This window comes from Arachis stenosperma, chromosome 8 (genome assembly GCF_014773155.1).
Source record: "Arachis stenosperma cultivar V10309 chromosome 8, arast.V10309.gnm1.PFL2, whole genome shotgun sequence".
In the NCBI taxonomy this organism is placed as follows: domain Eukaryota; kingdom Viridiplantae; phylum Streptophyta; class Magnoliopsida; order Fabales; family Fabaceae; genus Arachis; species Arachis stenosperma.
This window is the reverse complement of record NC_080384.1, coordinates 54,858,751-54,877,619: the sequence shown is the minus strand read 5'-3', so window position 1 is coordinate 54,877,619 and position 18,869 is coordinate 54,858,751. Positions and strand designations below refer to the sequence as shown.

At 30.4% G+C, this 18,869-nt stretch overlaps 4 protein-coding genes across 4 annotated transcripts; 2 read left to right on the top strand and 2 right to left on the bottom strand.

The window, feature by feature from the left end:
• Positions 1-695: 695 nt before the first annotated feature.
• On the bottom strand, positions 696-2,092 carry LOC130945980 (thioredoxin-like 1-2, chloroplastic). Its single transcript, XM_057874664.1, has 4 exons — positions 1,699-2,092; positions 1,438-1,620; positions 1,195-1,359; positions 696-1,124 (listed from the first exon to the last, which is right to left on the bottom strand). Exons 1-4 carry the CDS (start codon positions 1,909-1,911, stop codon positions 1,002-1,004), a joined length of 684 nt encoding a protein of 227 aa, XP_057730647.1. The 5' UTR covers positions 1,912-2,092; the 3' UTR covers positions 696-1,001.
• Positions 2,093-4,078: 1,986 nt separating this feature from the next.
• Positions 4,079-5,375, bottom strand: LOC130946534 (photosynthetic NDH subunit of subcomplex B 4, chloroplastic). Its single transcript, XM_057875301.1, has 6 exons — positions 5,121-5,375; positions 4,977-5,021; positions 4,727-4,886; positions 4,589-4,644; positions 4,433-4,504; positions 4,079-4,352 (listed from the first exon to the last, which is right to left on the bottom strand). The coding sequence occupies exons 1-6, from the start codon at positions 5,205-5,207 to the stop codon at positions 4,224-4,226; spliced, it is 549 nt and encodes a 182-aa protein (XP_057731284.1). The 5' UTR covers positions 5,208-5,375; the 3' UTR covers positions 4,079-4,223.
• Positions 5,376-9,936: 4,561 nt separating this feature from the next.
• On the top strand, positions 9,937-10,950 carry LOC130945025 (2-hydroxy-palmitic acid dioxygenase mpo1-like). The gene is made up of 4 exons (XM_057873677.1): positions 9,937-10,363; positions 10,432-10,494; positions 10,564-10,635; positions 10,719-10,950. The coding sequence occupies exons 1-4, from the start codon at positions 10,037-10,039 to the stop codon at positions 10,833-10,835; spliced, it is 579 nt and encodes a 192-aa protein (XP_057729660.1). The 5' UTR covers positions 9,937-10,036; the 3' UTR covers positions 10,836-10,950.
• Positions 10,951-13,104: 2,154 nt separating this feature from the next.
• Positions 13,105-16,691, top strand: LOC130946253 (potassium transporter 5-like). The gene is made up of 8 exons (XM_057874925.1): positions 13,105-13,392; positions 13,469-13,691; positions 14,065-14,313; positions 14,391-14,432; positions 14,756-15,016; positions 15,153-15,205; positions 15,414-15,528; positions 15,610-16,691. The coding sequence occupies exons 1-8, from the start codon at positions 13,105-13,107 to the stop codon at positions 16,689-16,691; spliced, it is 2,313 nt and encodes a 770-aa protein (XP_057730908.1).
• The last annotated feature ends 2,178 nt before the right edge of the window (positions 16,692-18,869 follow it).

Genomic DNA, 18,869 nt, shown 5'->3' with positions numbered 1-18,869 from the left:
GTAGTAAGTTTTAAATATTAAAAAATTATTTACTTTTATATTTTTTAATTTAATATTAATTTTTATCTCTTTTTAATAAGTTAGGCAAGTGTATATAGGCACCATAGTATACACCAAAAAATAAAAATAAAGGGTAGAACATAATTTTAGAAGCCTGCTTGAGGCCATAACAACTTTTGTTCAGTTTGTTGAACAAAGCTCTCAAGTTGTATCATGTAAATGTCTTTTGTTATAAGTTGTATCAGCTAGGAGTGCGAAGTGAGTCAGCGCTTAGTAGATATTGCGGCTAACTGAAACCGCGTGCAGTGCTTCCAAATTCCAATGGGCTAGCGGCAGCACATGTCCATGTCCATATTAGGTTTTACTCATTTTCATGGGCCCCACGCTGAGTAGGATTCTTTACTATCCAATTCAATGCCACGGGAGACGCAACATATCCACGTACATTGTGGGGCCTCCTCTATCCCTTTCCTTTCATTTTTATTTTAATGGTGATAAGATTCTAAAATTTTCATACCTTCCAAGTAAAATTGTACATGTGAAAACTTCTTTTCATGGATCTGTCACTCTTTGTATCATTAATATTATCATGTGTTTCGATATTATTAAATCAGGCAGGACAACTAGAACTAGGTACTAGGTATAGATACACCTTTTAATATTAATATTAAAATAAAAGGAAAAATAATGCCAAAATTTATATATTATGCTTATGTACATATGGATCACATAATTGACAGAAACTAATTAAACTAAAAATGTAGCTAAACGGAATAAGAGCTCAAGATTATCTTCAATATAATTGTTATTAATTGACAGAAGTGAGATCCACTCCGATCCCTGTTGCCTTTTTGTCCTCTAAACTGAACTTGAGGAATAAAAAAGAACTGCTATCGCCTAAAAGAGGGAGCTCAATTTTAACTAAAAAATTACAAGCCTCCCATCCAAACCCTTCATTTTCTAATTATTGATGCAAAACCCAGCTTGGTGCTATGGCTAAACTAAAACCAAATCTGAGAACTTGAGACCAAATTGGTCAGCTCTAACTCATCTAAACCCTTAGGTGGCCTTAGACTACATCTTTCATTCCCATGCTTTGACAACGCACGCTTAAACTTGTTGATCTGCACACAAAGTTATATTATTAGGACTCATAACAACAAATTAATTAATTAGGACTTGAAATAATCTTACAGTTGCATTGGTGCAGCTGAATCCACAAACTTGACCCTCTGCACCTCTGTAGAACCTAAAGAATGGCAAGACATGAATTTGCAGAGCCTGGCACATGGTTTTCAGCTTGTCGTAATTTACTTTCAGGAATATTGCATTCGGGTGCATTTCAGCAATTTGACAGATCTGAATCCAATCACATAACACAATCTTCAATTCAAGACCCAATTAAAATTGATTGTTCATAGATATGGAGATATATACCTTGGGATGAAGGGCTCTGCAGCCACCACAAGCAGGTGAATAGAAGTCAACAACAACCAAAGCATCACCAGCGCTGAGCAGAGAATTGAGAAGCTCTTGTGCTGAATGGATCTCAATCATGTTGGGCTTCAGGTTCTTCTTCCACCACTGCATCGATCTGCTAATGCATATACTTGCTTCTGCCTGAAACACCTTGCATTGCATTGCATTGTTACTCAGGAATAAATATATAATCCCACAAAAAGAAAGCAATATACGTACATGAATTGAGGTTTTGGAACTGCATAAACCCGTTTCATCTTGGAGTTTTGTTGTGTTAGTGATGATGGGTTGCCCCATGAATTTAGCACTCAACGCCCTTGATCTTGCTTTACCAGTTAGTCTCATTGAAGATGGACAAGGCTTGCCTTTTGAGTAAATCATGTTCTCAGGAACACAGACAACAACACTCTTCAAGTTCAAGGAGGAAGCCATTAAGGAGCAAATATGAAACCAAAAAGGCAAAAGGCGAGAAAAGCAACACCAGCACCCTTGTGTTGCTATTCAATGGATAATAAAAAGTGCAGAGCAGCGCTTTAATCAGATAAAAAAAAACAGTGTTCTCTTCCTGTGAACGAGAGAGAGTGAGAGACGAAAAGAGAGTTAGTTCAAATAAGTGGATATAATTTAATTCAATATTTCTGTTGTTGATCCGCTGTCTTTTTCTTTTAAAAAGCGAAACGAGTCAATCAGTCAATAAATAACCTTTATCCGTTTGAGAAAATTTACTACTAAAAAGAAAAGAAGAGGATGGTTATCCAAATCCACGTCAACTGGAATTGGATTGCTTCTTGTTGAGTCACATGTGTGGCTCTCTATATGTCCTCTTAATAATAATGCTATGCAAAACGGATAATTATTTTAACTTCATTGCCATCTTCAGCCTTTCAATTCACCTACTAAAACTAAAACTTTTTATTACACTTTCTATTCTTCTAGCTCAACTTTTACAACGGATAATTCATACAGCCAGTAACTAATTTTAACCACTCACAACTCACCCAATAACTAATAAAATCTAGTTAAAATGATTACGGATTTGTACAGTTACATTTAAGATTTAATGTGTCTTATAATTATCTCTAGTCCATTTAAAATAAAAAAAAATTATAGTATCCATAAAAATTCTCAATATATTCAAATAAAATCAAAACCGAACTAAGATAAAATTGAAAGTTTCGTATTTCATCTCCTCCTATATTCTTCTTTTTTTACTAAGTAAAATTTTTATCTGTTCAATTATATTTTTAAAGTAAACTAATAAATATTAGCTCTTACTAATATCAAAAAATATTTATTGCTGAAACATCAATGTATTATATTTTGGATAATGCAAAAATATTGCAGGACTGCAGGAGACATATGCATTCATGTGTTATAGGCAAGTGCATATATGTCAAATATTTCAATGAGAATACAATTGCAAAGATTTTTATGCGCTACAGAATGATATAAAATATTTGTAAGCACCTCAAAATCTCAAATTTATGAAAAGAACAAAAATTACACTAGCCAATACCTTAAGAAATGTATTGAGTATTCTTGAAATTATGGTCGAATTTATTCTGCAATAATTATTGTCAAATTTTACGTCCGAATATGCCAAGATTTTTGTCAATAATAACGGTTGAATTGTGACTAAATTTTCACATTGGTTCTTAAGATTTAGGATTTTTATTTTTTAGTTCCACAAATTCAAAATTCATGATTTTTGAGATCTAGTTCTAAGTACCGTATTAGTTATTGGACTCTTTCCAGTGTTAAGTCAATAAACAAAATGCTGAGCTAATTTTGACTTACAATGTTAGACACATAATTAAATAGTATCTTTTGGTTTTAGCTCTTATATAAGACAAAAATGAAATTGTTTTAAAGAATGAAGGGAAATATAATGATTTATAGATCATTTAAACACTTTTTCCTTTTTTTTTTGTTTTTGCTTTGTTTAAGTGCTAAAACAAAATGACGCTGTTCAGTCATATGTCTAGCATAACAAGTCTGAGTTAATTCAATACTTAGTTTGCTGATTTAATATTAAAAAGAGTTTAAAAACTAATATAGTGTCCACAACGAAAATTAATATAGATAATTTTAAATTTGAAAAACTAAAATGATAAATGTTGGGAATATAAAAGACTAGTTTGTGGATTTAGTAGTCGAATTGTCTATTTTAATGCTAAAATAAAGCACAAAACTTATTTAATTGGCGTGAAATGTTATCGTTGAACGGTAAATCAACTAAATAAAATACACCGTTTTCCTTAAAGAGATGCATATTATCTTTCAAATTTGTGACCCTCTCCCCATCCAGCCAGGAGCCTCACTGACGGCCAACACGGTCCTTGCCGCCGCCGTTGTGAAGCTTTATCGCCGCTAAATGCCCACCCATGAATCAGGGGTGGAGTTAGAATTTTGTGTTAAAAAGGGCCAACATAAAAAACATAACTGGATAAGAGGCCAAAAAATAAAATTAAAGAGAACTTTACATATAAAATGATCAATTTGGGAGTTTAGGCTGCACTAGGCTCCGCCACTGAGCCACCGCGCGAGTGTGAGATTATTTTCCATTCAGTTTACTAGGGGCAGGGGCAGAGGCAGAGAATACAAAGTGATGATTGATATTGAGATGCATACAGCATACACGATATGATTATGCAATTTGCAATATTCTTGAATAATTGGAAATTTAGGGAGAAGGCACATGCACTGTTGATCATGATATTATACAATATATATATACATATTCATCACTTGACTAGTTCCTCCTTCTTGCCTGCTTCTTCAAGCTCTTTCAACCCTCCAACCTTCTCTTCTATCTCTTCTATCAACTCCTCACGCCACAACGCTTCTCTCGCTTCTGCTTCCATAATCTCTTGCTGCATGCATTCATATTCGTATAATGATGTAATGTAATATCCATCACTGACTGCAGCTATTAAATTAAATAAAAGCTTACCTTCTCATAAATCCAGTTTCCAGTACCATCTCCTCCATCTCCCCTGTACGTCTCCGAGTCGTAATATGGGTCCTAAACACCACAATTAATTCATTTAGTTTGTTTCAATGCTGCATATATCACAATTCACAACATTGTTGAATGAAATTAGTTAACCTTCATGGAACCAAAGAATAAGCATCCCCAAACGGTGAACATTATGTACCAAGAGTCTGCATGCATGCCACCACACAGGAAATTAATTCAAATTCAAAGAGCTCAAACCTGATACGATATAATATGAGACAGACTTACAAACATTCTTGATGGCGTCATCACTGAGATGCACAATGGATTTAGTGGTTAACATGTCTCTCTGCCCTTCCATTGTCTCCACTAGAACTGCCATCAATGGCCAATCCCCCAAACCATTCACTTTATGCAAACAACCTCTTTTCCTCTTACTCTCTTCAACCTTACCTTGCATATATATATATATATAGTATAATCTTACGTTTCAACTGAAACTGCTTTAATTTTAAAGAAACTACTACAACTTAATTACCTGCCCTGATCGCCTGAAAAGGGTAGAGCTTGAATGCTGCTTAGGCTGCAAATTCAAAACAAACGCACCTTTACTGTCGAACTAAACTAGAAATACATCAAGCTTGCATTTATATTATTCAATTGTTTCCGATCTTAATTATACCAATCTTGAGGAGGGGTTGGCTTCAAATCTCCTTGTTTGTAGACATGATTTGAAAACGGTAGTGAAACCAATGATAGCTTCAGCCATGGTGTGAAGTGCAGAGCACAAAACAATAAGAAAAAGAAGAAGGTACTGCGTACTGGTATGGTACTTACACAAGTGAGGATAGAGTGGATAAGAGTCAAGTGAAGAACCACCCTACAAAAAGATGCATTAGTTTATAGTTTTTTGACCTTTTGAGTTGGTACCACTAACTAATGGACAAAAAGATGCAACAGTTTATAGTTTTTGTTGAAATGCGAGAAAATGAAAAAGAAAATGTTATCTACACACCATCTTTACACTTTTTAATTTAGATATAAAAGGGGTAGGATGCAGGTATCAAGTGTATGAGTATTTTATGTAAAGTAAATCAGACTTTTCGACTGTTCGATTTGTGTTTTAGACCATTAAAAAAGATTAATATTAAAATCGGACAATTCGATTTTTGTTTTCAAAATAAAAATAAAATTTAAAAGTATAAATCGGATTCTTTGATTTTTTTTTTCACATAAATCAAATTGTCTAATTTGTGTTCTTAATTTTTTTAATAAAAAAATCAGACAATTCGTTTCTTTCACTTCATAATTAAAAAAAAAACTGTTCTCAGATTCATGTTTAATACCATCCACTCTCATAACCATGTAAAATACACATCGAATTTACATATAAAAAAAAAATGAGCCCCATCTTTATATATTGATAAAAAGTCAAAAAGAAAAAGTTGTCTTTAATCTTTATGTTATAAAAATACAAAATTATATAAAAGGAAAAGAATAATAAAATTATCAAAAGGAGCTATAACTCACGAGTTTGTTTGGATTTCGTATAAATAGACGAGTCAGGCCAGTAAAAAAGGTGAATTTAGTTAGGCTCGTGTAGTTTATTTTTTGGGAGTATATAAAGACTTTTTTGGTATATAAACATTTTTTTTATAGAGGCTACTTAGATAAAGACGTTTGAAATGTCTTTTTTTTAAGATGTTCTCATGTTATATTTTAAATGGGTTTTGTATAATTTGTTCGGTGTTTCTCATCACATATTATTAAATTCTTCAAAAGATTTTCTTTCCAAAAACAATAAAAAACAATTAATTTGAACTAAAATAAAAAAGGTAATAAATTAACTATTATATTTTTTTTAAATATTATTTACGTAAAAAAATATATCACGTTCATCAAAAAAATATATATATATATATATATATATATATATATATATATAACAAGTTCAAGTCTCTTAAAATTTTTATATATAACAAGTTCAATATATATATATATATATATATATATATATATATATATATATATAAAACAAGTTCATGTCTCTTAAAATTTTTATATATAACAAGTTCAAGTCTCTTAAAATTTTTATAAATAAAAAAATAATTAATTTATATTCGATCGTATAATATATAAAATAATTACTATATTATTATTATATTATAGATTAAGATTCACTAATTTAATTTTTTTTAATATAAGTATTAGAAATAAATAAAATTTTTATAACTAAATGTAGTGTAACAAAATATATAAAATATTAATTAGTTTTTAAAAAATTCTAAAAAAATAGTTTCTTTCATTTTAGTAAAATAACTATTTATTAAAATAGACAAATTAATTATTTTCTTCTCATATACAATTTTTTTAAGACATAAAAGTAATTAATTAGGACATTGATTAAGATAATTAAAGTCACTATTTCAATAAATTTTTAATTTAAAGAAAAATTCTAGTTAATTTTGGTATAGAAATTTCGAATTTGAAAACATTGATAAAAATTATGTTGAATTTTGATTTATTTGATTCTCGTTTAAATTAATCACTACATAAGTTAAATTTTTGTTTTGAAGTTATATTCGAGCTTTAATTTAATTTTTAAAGTTTCAATTTACTTAGTTTGATTTTTTAACTCAGGTATCCGTGACTCGTATTAGGGTTTTAAGTGTTTAGTTAAAAAAAATAAGGTAAAAAAAAATTCAATTGTTACATCAAATAGTTGCTAGAATGTATAATGTAGCAGTCGTTAGTCCATCTCAACATGTCGTTAATGATTTTATGAGACAGTGACAAAAATAAGATTAGGAACCAATGTGAGTCATAACTATTAAGTTGGGAGACTAAATTAAGTAAATCGAAATTTTTGAAATTAGATTGAAACATAGTTGTTAGAACTGAACCAGTGATCGAACCAGTCAAGCTACTGGTTCACTGGTTTATTGGTTCAACTGATAAATCACTGGTTGAACCGATAAAATCGGTCTCACATAAATATAAAATATAAAATAGTTAAAAACTTAAAATTAAAATTTGAAATACATATCTTCACTAACATTTTATGAAGAATCAAGTCTCAACTTCTAAAAATAACTAATATAAAAAAACCATAAAATTTTAATACTACAATAGTATCTTATTTTGACACAATAAAAAAATAATTAATTCACAAAGTCTATCATCTAACTATAATATCCGTAGATTTTAACACTAACATCAAAACAAATAACCTTAATCACAATACTAGCAATAAAATAGATCAAGTAAATTAATAAATTTTTAGTGAAATTTATATTTATATTAATAATGGTATATAATTAAAATATAATTAATTTTAAAAATAAAAAAATAAAAATTAAATTAAATTAGATATTTATGTATACTATATAATTAGTATTTATCAAATATAATACTTAGAAGTGTAATGGCTAAGTGACAAGTAGAAGTTGCTTTTGCTTCAAGGTTCTTGGTTTGAGACCTTGTGGAGACATTTTAAAAATTTTTTCAAGCAGACCAGTTCGATTAGATCGGTTTGTACTGATTCTTATCGGTTCACAATGGTTTTATTCCTTAAACGGTCTAAAGAGTAAATAGAATCGGACTAGGATCCGGTTCACTAGTTTTCCAGTCGAACCAGCCAATCCAGTTCGATTTTTACAACTATGAATTGAAATACGAACATAATTTTAGAGACTAATAAGTATTATCTCTTTGTTGACAATTAAGTTGTTTGAATGGTAATTAAGATCTAATAATCGTTTATAATAAAAGAAGCATTCTTTTGCAACAATGAACCTATAGTAGTAGTTAGGGGTGTTCATAGATTAGATCATATCCATATAAATTCACAGTATTTATTCGTATCTGATCTGTAAGATGATCGAATTGGATCGAATCGAATCCACACTCTAATAAGATAGAAGTAAATATGTTAAAAAAAGTAAACAAACAAAATATTGACTTTTTTTATAAAAATAAATTTTTTTAGTATTTTTTATTTTATGGATATATTTGATATCTGATCTAAACATAAAAAGTACGAATATCGAATTTAATCTAATGAGTTTAGTACGGATTGGATCGAAATTTCAGCCATATCCCATCTGTAAACATTCCTAGCAATAATAACTAAAAAATTATAATGATTATATTTTTAACTAAGAGGAAGTGCAAAAAAAAAAGTATTAAATACAAGAACATTTAATCAAATATTAAAAGAAAATTTTACTTTAAAACAGTTGGACTTTTTTTATTCATATATATATATATATATATATATATATATATATAATGTAATAATAATAATAATATGATAATTGTTTTATATATCACACAAATATAAACGTTTTTTTCTATGATCTTAAGAAAGGTTTTGTAAGTCCATAACCTTGTTATTGATTTTTGTAGTGTTAGCCCTCGTATATCAATTCGATTTATATATAATTCGGATGATAAATTATTTGGTGACGTGCTTCCTTTTTTATTGTCATATTATTATTATTATTATTATTATTATTATTATTATTATTATTATTACGTACATTAAAAAATAACAGACCAAATTATTGTCATAATATAATAGAAGTATGAAAGTTTATCATTCTTCTCTAATGGAGGAAACAAAATTCTTTTCAATAGTTTATTTAACGTTTAGTAGAATAAAAATAAATTTTATTAGAATAAATTTTAGTACGAATTTAATATTTTATTAATCATAAAATATTTATAGAATTACTCGTAGATAAATTTTGAAAAAAAAAACATGATTTTTAATTTTATTTTTAAATAAACTTTATTTTTAATTTTAAAATAAATTTTAATTTTATTTTTTAATAATATTAATTTTTTACTGTATATAATTATTCAATTATTTTTTAATCATATATAAATAAATTACTCTTAATAAGACTTTTTTGTGTTATTCAATTATTTTTTTAAAAATAATTAATTATTAAAATAATTAAACTTTTCACAACAAAAATAATAAAAAAATTATTTTGATAAATGTGATATATTTTTTTATGTAAATAATATTTTAAAAAAAATATAATAGTTAATTTATTACTTTTTTGTTTTAGTCCAAATTAAATATTTTTATTATTTTTAGAAAGAAAATCTTTTGAAAAATTTAATAATATGTGATGAGGAACACTGAATAAATTATACAGAAACCAATTAAAATACAACATAAGAACATTTAAAAAAAATATTTTAAACGTCTTTATTTGAGTGACTTCTTTTTTTTATATGAACTTTGTACGAATATCAAGTAAAAAAATTGTTAAAATTTTGTAACAATATTTTTTAAGAAAAGAAAGAAACGAAATAATATAACAAAATGTCATTCACATTTTATAATAAAAATATTTTTTAATTATAAAAAAGTTCACACCTAATAATTGAATATAAAAAATGTTGAAAGATATGAACTTATTTAATTCATTAGCTGGAATCGAATAGGATTAATATTAACTTTTTTTTTTTTGTTTTGGGAATAGTTATCTACTATGCTACTTATCTGGAACCCGGCCCGCTGAGTAAGTTGACACAGAATATTGGGCGGAATTGGAAGAGTGGTGAAGCAAGTCGCAAGTGGCGATGGCAATGATAGATCTGGAGAAACACTTCGCCTTCTATGGAGCATACCACAGCAACCCCGTTAACATCTTCATTCACATGCTCTTCGTCTGGCCCATCCTATTCACCGCTCAATTACTTTTCTATTTCACACCAACCCTCTTCTCCTTCTCCTTCTTTCCTCCCCCTCTCCTCCTCAACTACGGCTTCCTCTTCACCGCCATCTACGCCCTCTTCTACGCCTCCCTCGACCTCAAAGCTGGCTCTCTCGCCGCCCTCCTCACTTTCCTCTGCTGGCTTGCTTCCTCTTTCCTCGCCAACTACCTCGGATTCTCCCTCGCTTGGAAGGTACGCTTCTTCTTCCTCCTCCTCCTCTTCTTATCTTGTCAACGCTAATTGATTCAGTCTATTTTCAGATTGTGTTGGCTTCTCAGATATTCTGTTGGACTGGACAGTTTATTGGTCACGGCGTCTTTGAGGTAAATCATTTCATTACTAATCACCACTTTGATGCATCTCACTCATCTTATTCTATCTTCCTCTGTTAGAAACGTGCTCCAGCCCTCTTCGATAACCTTGTTCAAGCTTTCCTAATGGCCCCATTCTTTGTCCTCTTTGAGGTAATTAATACCTTCACATATTCATTCATTATATATATAATAGTCTGCTTGACAATTCAAACAAGGTCAAGGGTCTTTTTCAGGCTCTCCAATTATCTGTCGGATATGAACCATACCCAGGGTTCCAAGCAAAGGTGAAGGCAAGGATTGAAGCCGAACGCAAGCAATGGCAAGACAAGAAACAAAAGAAACTTTCTTAGCTTCAATATCTGTGTGTGTTTATGGTTGTTGTACATCATATTCCCTCTGCAAATAATGGATTTGTATTATACAGACAAATTATTACACATGAATCTATCTATTTTACTCCTCAAAGGCCATGTTAATCAATCATAATGAAACTGTTAAATGTGTTTCAATCACACGCTTCACGGTGAAGATTTGCGTCAGAGACTCGTAGGTAGTACTAATATTTGTTGTTTAGTGTCGTGGCTTCCAGGACTTGACATTTGAAATAAAAAGTACCGATAAAAACAATTTAATAACTAATGAATGACTTACATATTAGTATATTACTAATATTTCTTTTATGGTGGAAACTCAATTTCACGTGAAGTGATAATTTAGAGCTGTTATATGATTTGACTAAGTTTTCATCTAATAATTTTTAACTATTAACTTCATGTAAAGTTTTGAGTTTTTATTCCTTTTATAGATACAATATCTTTTAGATGTTAGTAAATGTGGTTTAACTTGTTTTTCTAATAAATTTTCTCGGCCATCCAATTGAAAGGGATGCTAACCATGCTCTGATTATGTTTGGTGGGTTAACAACCCGTGTGCCCCCTTATCACATGCGACAAGCTAAGCCAAAACCATAGGGTGTAGATCACTAGGCAACGTTTGTCATTTTCCTTTTGGATGCAGTCCATCTAAGTCATTGTGTCTTTATTATTGGTTGGTATTTCCAAATCAGAGTTAAATGCATGAAGAACATGCAACCATACACCACTTTCTTTTTCTTTTTTCCAGTGCTTCATCTCATGAGCAGGTGCAGCATTGAATAGATGAAATTGTTATTTTTATATTTTTAAAAGAAAAAGTCCAAACAAGATTTGGTCGCATTTGCATTTGGATTTGGAATTGCCTGTAGCCTGGCCTATCCCTTTGCAGCGAATTTGGGCTAAAACTGACTAGTAGGTTTGCTCCCTTGCTAAGAAAACATGGGCTCAAAACTAAACCTTTCTTTTCTGTCCAGAATACTAAAAGAAAATCTTTCATCTCATTGACTGAAAATAGCGAGAAAGGAAAAAACAAAAAAGTAAAAGTGACTGAGCCCATAAACTTAACTCATATGCTGACTCACCCTGTCAAATTGACATAAATATATTGGAATCATATATCTTTACATATATCTTCTAAACAAAATAAGTCATGTTATTAGATAGATATATTATCTCGTACTCAAAATTGGCAATATAAGTCAAATGGAATTTCTTATCTTTACTTTCGAGATAGAGCTAGACTCGTTTTTTAGGAGGGACCATAATTAAATTAAATAATATATTTTAAAGAAGACATAATTAATATATTGGAATCATAATTGTAAAATTTCTATTTTTTCTAAGAAAAATGATAATTTTTGGGGTTTAAACTATATAAAGCTTCGTCTCTGTTTACTAGGCTTTGGTCATCAAATTTGAAATAAAATCTTAACCACAAATTCTCTGAAATTATTTTTGTTCTTTTCTTTAATTTAATTAACTTTTGGGTCTAATTTTATTTTAATGCCAAAAATTTAGTGAGTAAGACTTGTCATGCAATGAAGACTAACACTTGTGTATTATATACCACTTGTCAATCAACTAACTAAAAGAATTGCAATATTTTCTATTGCAATTAACTTCTTCTGCGTTTTGACATTCTACTTTACTCACATTTTTTTTAAGAGAACTTATGTGTTCGACCGGTTTACTTTCAACCCTAACCATAATGTAACTGATGAGACATATAACATGCTACCTCATCAATCACATGAAATTGTGTTGGTAAAATTTTTCAGCGGCATACCATATATGCTGCTTTATAACAAAATGCTTCTAAAAACATGCTTTTAAATATTTTTTAAAATTATTTGGCAATAATTTCTATCAATAATATATATTGTTGATAATGGTAAAAAATATGATTAGAGAGCTCTGAATATAATATATAAAATAAGAGAAATTCTTTTTTATGGTAAAAAAAAAAAGAAAAATTCTTTACTCTGGACTTTTGAGATCATAAGAATTTTATTTGGTGTTGTCTTGTACGTATGGATAAGTCTTTAATTTTTTTTCCTCCGATTTCTTGGGTACTAAGCTAGGGGATGATAGAAACCAAGTTGAAAAACGTAAGAGAGTAAGAAAGTGAGGAAAAGACAGGAATGGGGATGTGAAAAATGCATGCAAATGTGGCAACGTATTAAGTTAGTGAAAAGAGCACTTGCATGCCCTCCAACCATATATGCTTGCCTAAAGAATCGCATTGATGGGGTCTTCGCCTATTCGCCAAAGAAAAATCCTAAAATGTAGAAATGAACGTGAACTACGTACAACAAAATTGAGACTTTTGTGCAGGAGGTTGACCATTTCCTCTATTATTATAATATATAAGAAGAGAAGAAACACCCGCAAGGGAGACAGTACAGCAAAAGAGATGTTCGGAGAAACAGATAAAGAGATGGAGACGGTGGCCACTGCTAAAGTCCGACGCATGGACTCTTTCATCAACTTGGAAGCTGGACGTGTTACCATGAGTGAAACACATGGCTCTAAGGTATATCATTGTTATATAGTGTAGTGTAGTTTTTTTTTATAAATAAATAAATAAATAAACAATATGACATTATTAGGTTAGCTGGAGGACAACGTTAAGTTTGGCATTTCAAAGCATAGGGATTGTTTATGGTGATATCGGCACATCTCCGCTTTATGTGTATTCCAGCATTTTTACCAGTGGAATAAAAAACAACGAAGATATTCTAGGCGTCTTATCCCTCATCATCTATACTATTCTGCTCATACCTTTTCTTAAGTATGTCTTTATTGTACTATGGGCGAACGACAACGGCAATGGTAATTTCTCAATATCACATTTAAATATTTAATTCAATTCATTCCTATCTTTTGTTTTTGATGTTTCACCTTATACATTTATTATTAACTCTTAACCTTATTACTTTTGTTACTTGAACAATGGAGGATAAAGATCTCTTCTTGATTTTACTAAATTTTTTAATTAATTTTACTTAATTTGTTATATGAAACTCCTTGGTATTGCAATAATCATTTTAAGCGTGGCAAGTAATACTCTAAAATCATTATCTATGAAATGTAGTTAAAATATTTTTATTTTACTTCATCATCTTATTCTCATGCGTTTGACGGGTGTTAGTTTTATCTTGATGATGCTGCACATCATCATATATATGAAACTTGTGTTGTGTAGGTGGAGCATTTGCATTGTATTCGCTGATATGCAGACACGTAGAGGTGAGTTTGATTCCAAATCAACAACCAGAGGACAGAAAACTTTCTAACTACAAGCTGGAACTACCGTCTAGTCAGCTCAAACAATCCCAAACACTGAAGCAGATGCTTGAGAACAGTCAGTTTGCTCGTATTCTTCTTTTGCTTGCAACCATTCTGGGAACTTCCATGGTCATAGGAGACGGCTTTCTTACTCCCTCAATGTCAGGTGTGTATATATATAGATCCATATACTCTCTCTCTATATATATCTATATATAAACATGATGTTCATTTTACATGCAGTCCTTTCTGCCGTAAGTGGGATCAGTAAATCACTCGGTCAAGGTACTTAAACCAATTACTTCAATTTCTTTTAATCTCATAGTAGGTTTGGTTAAAAGTTACATAATAAAAAAATAATATTTGTATTATTTTATTTTTTTTGTATGTAGTGTACATTTTTTTATATTTTTTATGATATAAGAATTTTTTTATCTTTTTATTTTTTATTAATTATTTTTAATATAAAAGATAAAAAATACAACAAAAAATATATAAAATATATTAATGAATATAACATTTATTTATTATTTTTTTGAACTAAGAGTGATTAAAATAATCACAATTAATATGTGTGTATATATAATCTTTATTTTTTTTTAACGCAGATGCTACGGTGGGAATCGCTATAGGAATTTTAATTATTCTATTTTCTTTGCAAAGATTCGGTACAGATAAAATGGGATTCTCATTTGTACCAATTATTTTAGTGTGGTTTTTACTCATAGGGGGAATAGGTATCTATAATTTGTTCAAATATGATATCAGAGTGTTGCGTGCTTTCAATCCAAAATATATAGTTGATTACTTCAAACGCAACGGGAAGCAAGGATGGCTATCACTTGGTGGAGTCTTTCTATGCATAACAGGTCGGCATATAGCATATTTGTCTAAAGTATTTTATTTTTATTATTAATTGAAAAATTAGTTCCGCCCCTAGTTTATTAATATCCTTAATTAAGCCGTATTATTCTTTAATTCTAATTAGTACTCATATAATCATAGGATCTGAAGCCATGTTTGCAGACTTGAGTCACTTTAATGTACGAGCAATTCAAGTGAGTAAATAAATGTAAACTTGTGTTGTGCATATATTTTCTCTATCTATCTTATATTAAACTTGCTTTTTTTTTTCTGATTTGGCGGACTTTGCTAATATATTTACTTGGTCATACAGCAACGTTTATTATGTCATCTAATCACATTCTAATTTCTAAGCGTTATATAAGAAGTACGCTTACTAAATTATCGTTATTATTGATGCAGATTAGCTTCACTTTTATTACATGTCCTGCAATATTGTGTGCATATACTGGGCAAGCTGCATTTCTTCGAAAGTTTCCTGAAAAAGTGGGCAATACTTTCTATGAAAGTCTACCAAGTAAGTTGAGCAATCGAAGGAAATTTAGTTACTGTAGTTATTATGATTAATTAGTAAAGTCCAATGTAACAATACATGCAGATGCCATATACTGGCCAACATTTGTGGTGGCTGTTGGTGCTGCTATCATAGCAAGCCAAGCAATGATTTCAGGAGCATTTTCCATCATATCGCAGGCCCTGAGTCTAGGTTGTTTTCCACGAGTTAAGGTTGTGCATACTTCCACTAAGCACGAGGGTCAGGTGTATATTCCTGAGATCAACTACATGTTCATGATTGGAAGCATTATTATGTGTGTTGCCTTCAAAACCACAGAAAAGATAAGTCAAGCATACGGGATTGCAGTTATTGGGGATATGCTTATCACAACATGGCTGGTTTCATTGATAATGGTAGTTATATGGAAGAAGAGCATATGGCAAGCTACTATCTTCTTATTGGTATTCGGCTGCATAGAGGCTATTTATTTCTCATCTCAGATAACAAAGTTTATGGAGGGAGGCTATATTCCAATTGTGTCTTCTTTGTTCTTGACGATGATCATAGGAATCTGGCATTACGTGCACAAAGAGAGGTACATGTTCGAACTTAGAAATAAAGTTCGCAGTGAGTACATAGGGGAATTGGCCATGGATAGGGACATAAGAAGAGTTCCCGGGGTGGGGTTGCTCTACTCTGAGCTTGTGCAGGGAATTCCTCCGATATTCCCCCATCTCATAGCCTGTATGTCATCCATCCATTCAGTCATTGTCTTTGTTTCTATCAAGGTCATCCCTATCAGTCGAGTTTCTTTGGAGGAGAGGTTTCTATTTTGCCATTTGGAGCCCAGAGAGTATCGAATGTTCCGTTGCATAGTTAGATGCGGTTACAAAGATAAACTCGAAGATGCTCTCGTGTTTGAATCACAGTTAATACAAAATCTCAAGGCCTTCATTCACCTAGATGAACCTGAGGTCAACTTCATCGACATGGCAATGCAAAGGGGTGTGATGTATATGCTTGGTGAAGCAGAGGTGGTGGCTCAACCAAATTCATCGTTCCTCAATAAGATAATTGTCAACTATGCTTACACTTTCTTAAGAAAGAACTTCCGTCAAGGAAACCAATTGATGGCTATTCCGCGTAAGAGACTTCTCAAGATTGGAATGACATATGAAATATAACTTATCATCAACGATCATTTTATTTCTCCCTTACTCTTGATCTATTACATTTCTACATGCATCAAATTTATTTGTACTACTTAATTTTTCTCGTCTTTTATTCATGGTATTTTCATGTAACCAAATAAATACTTAAGTAAGTATCAAATAATAAGATCATCTCCAGTTGAAAACTCATCTCAGTCCTTATTTATGGCTCATTTATCATAAGAAGTAACTTCATACCAACTTTTGCATCATAAACAATAAATAAGAACTCAAAACATTTCTCTCTTTTCTATTAGAAGGAACTAAGTTTAGTTGCTATTATGATCTCACTTACTTAATTAATTAAAATTAATGTAGTTATTTATTTTTTATAATAATATTATTAAAATTTATAAATTAAAAAATAATTCACTATTATGAAAATCGTAATATTTGAAAAAAATTTAATTACTTAATAAATAACAATAATACATAATATATAATTCGAGTTTAAACTAATTTACAAAATTACTTAATATAAAGAAAAACATAATTAAACTCTATAGTTGACGACGCGCATTGTGAAATTACCATATGTGTTCAATCAAGTCCTCTTTCAGTTCTCGATGCTGATGCCTATTTTTAAACTGGACACTTTTTAGAGAAATTAATGGTATGGGGCAAAATTCTCTTCTCCCATATGAGGTTGTGATAAGCTATTTTTGACATTAGAATACTCTAGGTCTTGAACAACATTTTCTGCATAAGTGTCTCTTTCATCTTCAACAATCATATTATGCAATATAATATAAGCTCTCATTATATTTGCAAGATTCTTCTTTTTCAAAAAGTGCACTGGCGGACAAGTGCAAAGTGAAAAGTATATAAGATAAGAAATCCATTAACTTGACATCTTAAGATTTTAACATAGATGTAATGTCTTCGCATATTACATTCTTGCACTTGGTTTCTCTCTGTTGGTGTATTCTCATCTTATGTAGTTCAATTTTAGACATGTTTGATTTTCATAAAATTATTAACAATTTTTTGGGTTTTATTTTATAAATAAATATAAAAATATTTTTATTTTTAGGAGATACCAATTCCCTAGAGAATAAAGTTGGGGCCTTGGGATGATCAGTCCATCCTACTCCTACTCGCTAAATTGAGCGACATAAAAATTGGTAGTTAGGGCAAGGATAATCTCCTTACTCTCCTCATCTAACTCCTTCCTCACAACAAAAAATTGAAGTCTTAAATATGATTAATAGTTTATTTATAATTATGTCAATACTTACGTGTTAGAGTATATAAAATAAATGAATAACATTATTTCTCATTTAATTTAGTAAGTAAATTGTCCTTCATGAGTTTATTATTATACTTACAATATCAAACATACGAATAAATTTAAAAAATAATTTGGTATATAAATTATGATCTATCCATCAAAACTTATACTATATTAATAATAAGCACATGGTAAGTTCAAAACATGCTGATTCTATATAAGAGAATGAAAGAATCTAATATGTGAGAATAAACTTTAATTTAATTAAGTGAAGAGAAGTTTATCATAGTGTGCATACATGTCTTTGATAATCATTGATCTCTAAATAGGTTGGTACCAATATGTTTAGAATAAGAATTTTTCACGTTATTGTTCATTCTAATTCAGACCAATCCAACGATAAACGAATTAGAAATCGCTATTCAAAGATTGTTGCTCTACATAAAAATGGGAATTTTATTTTCCCTCTTTTCTCTCACTTTTGTAGTTGTTCTCTCTCTTGAAAAAAACATAGAGAAATAAAAAGTAGGATAATGCTAGGGAAACAATGGAATATGTGTACAATGGCTACAATGGATCCTTTAAAAGGCCCAAATAAGTTTAACAAAGTAAATTAGCCCATTAATAACCCAAATTTTTTTTAGATGTTTAGTTAACCATACCCCAAATTTTTACAAAATTACATTTTCCCCCAAATCCCAAAACTGTAAATTGAAACCCTTTTACCCCCTATTCCAAAACCCTTTCAAAGCTTGGTGAAAGGAAGAGCCGTCAGCGCCGTCTGAGAAGGAAGACCCCTCATCTCCGGAAACGGCAACCACAGTAGGCGAAAAGGTTAGGGAACCGCACCCAAGGTAGCCGTCGAGACCACCCAGCCGTGACCGCCCGAGAACGTCGCGTATAACACGCCGTGATCGTCC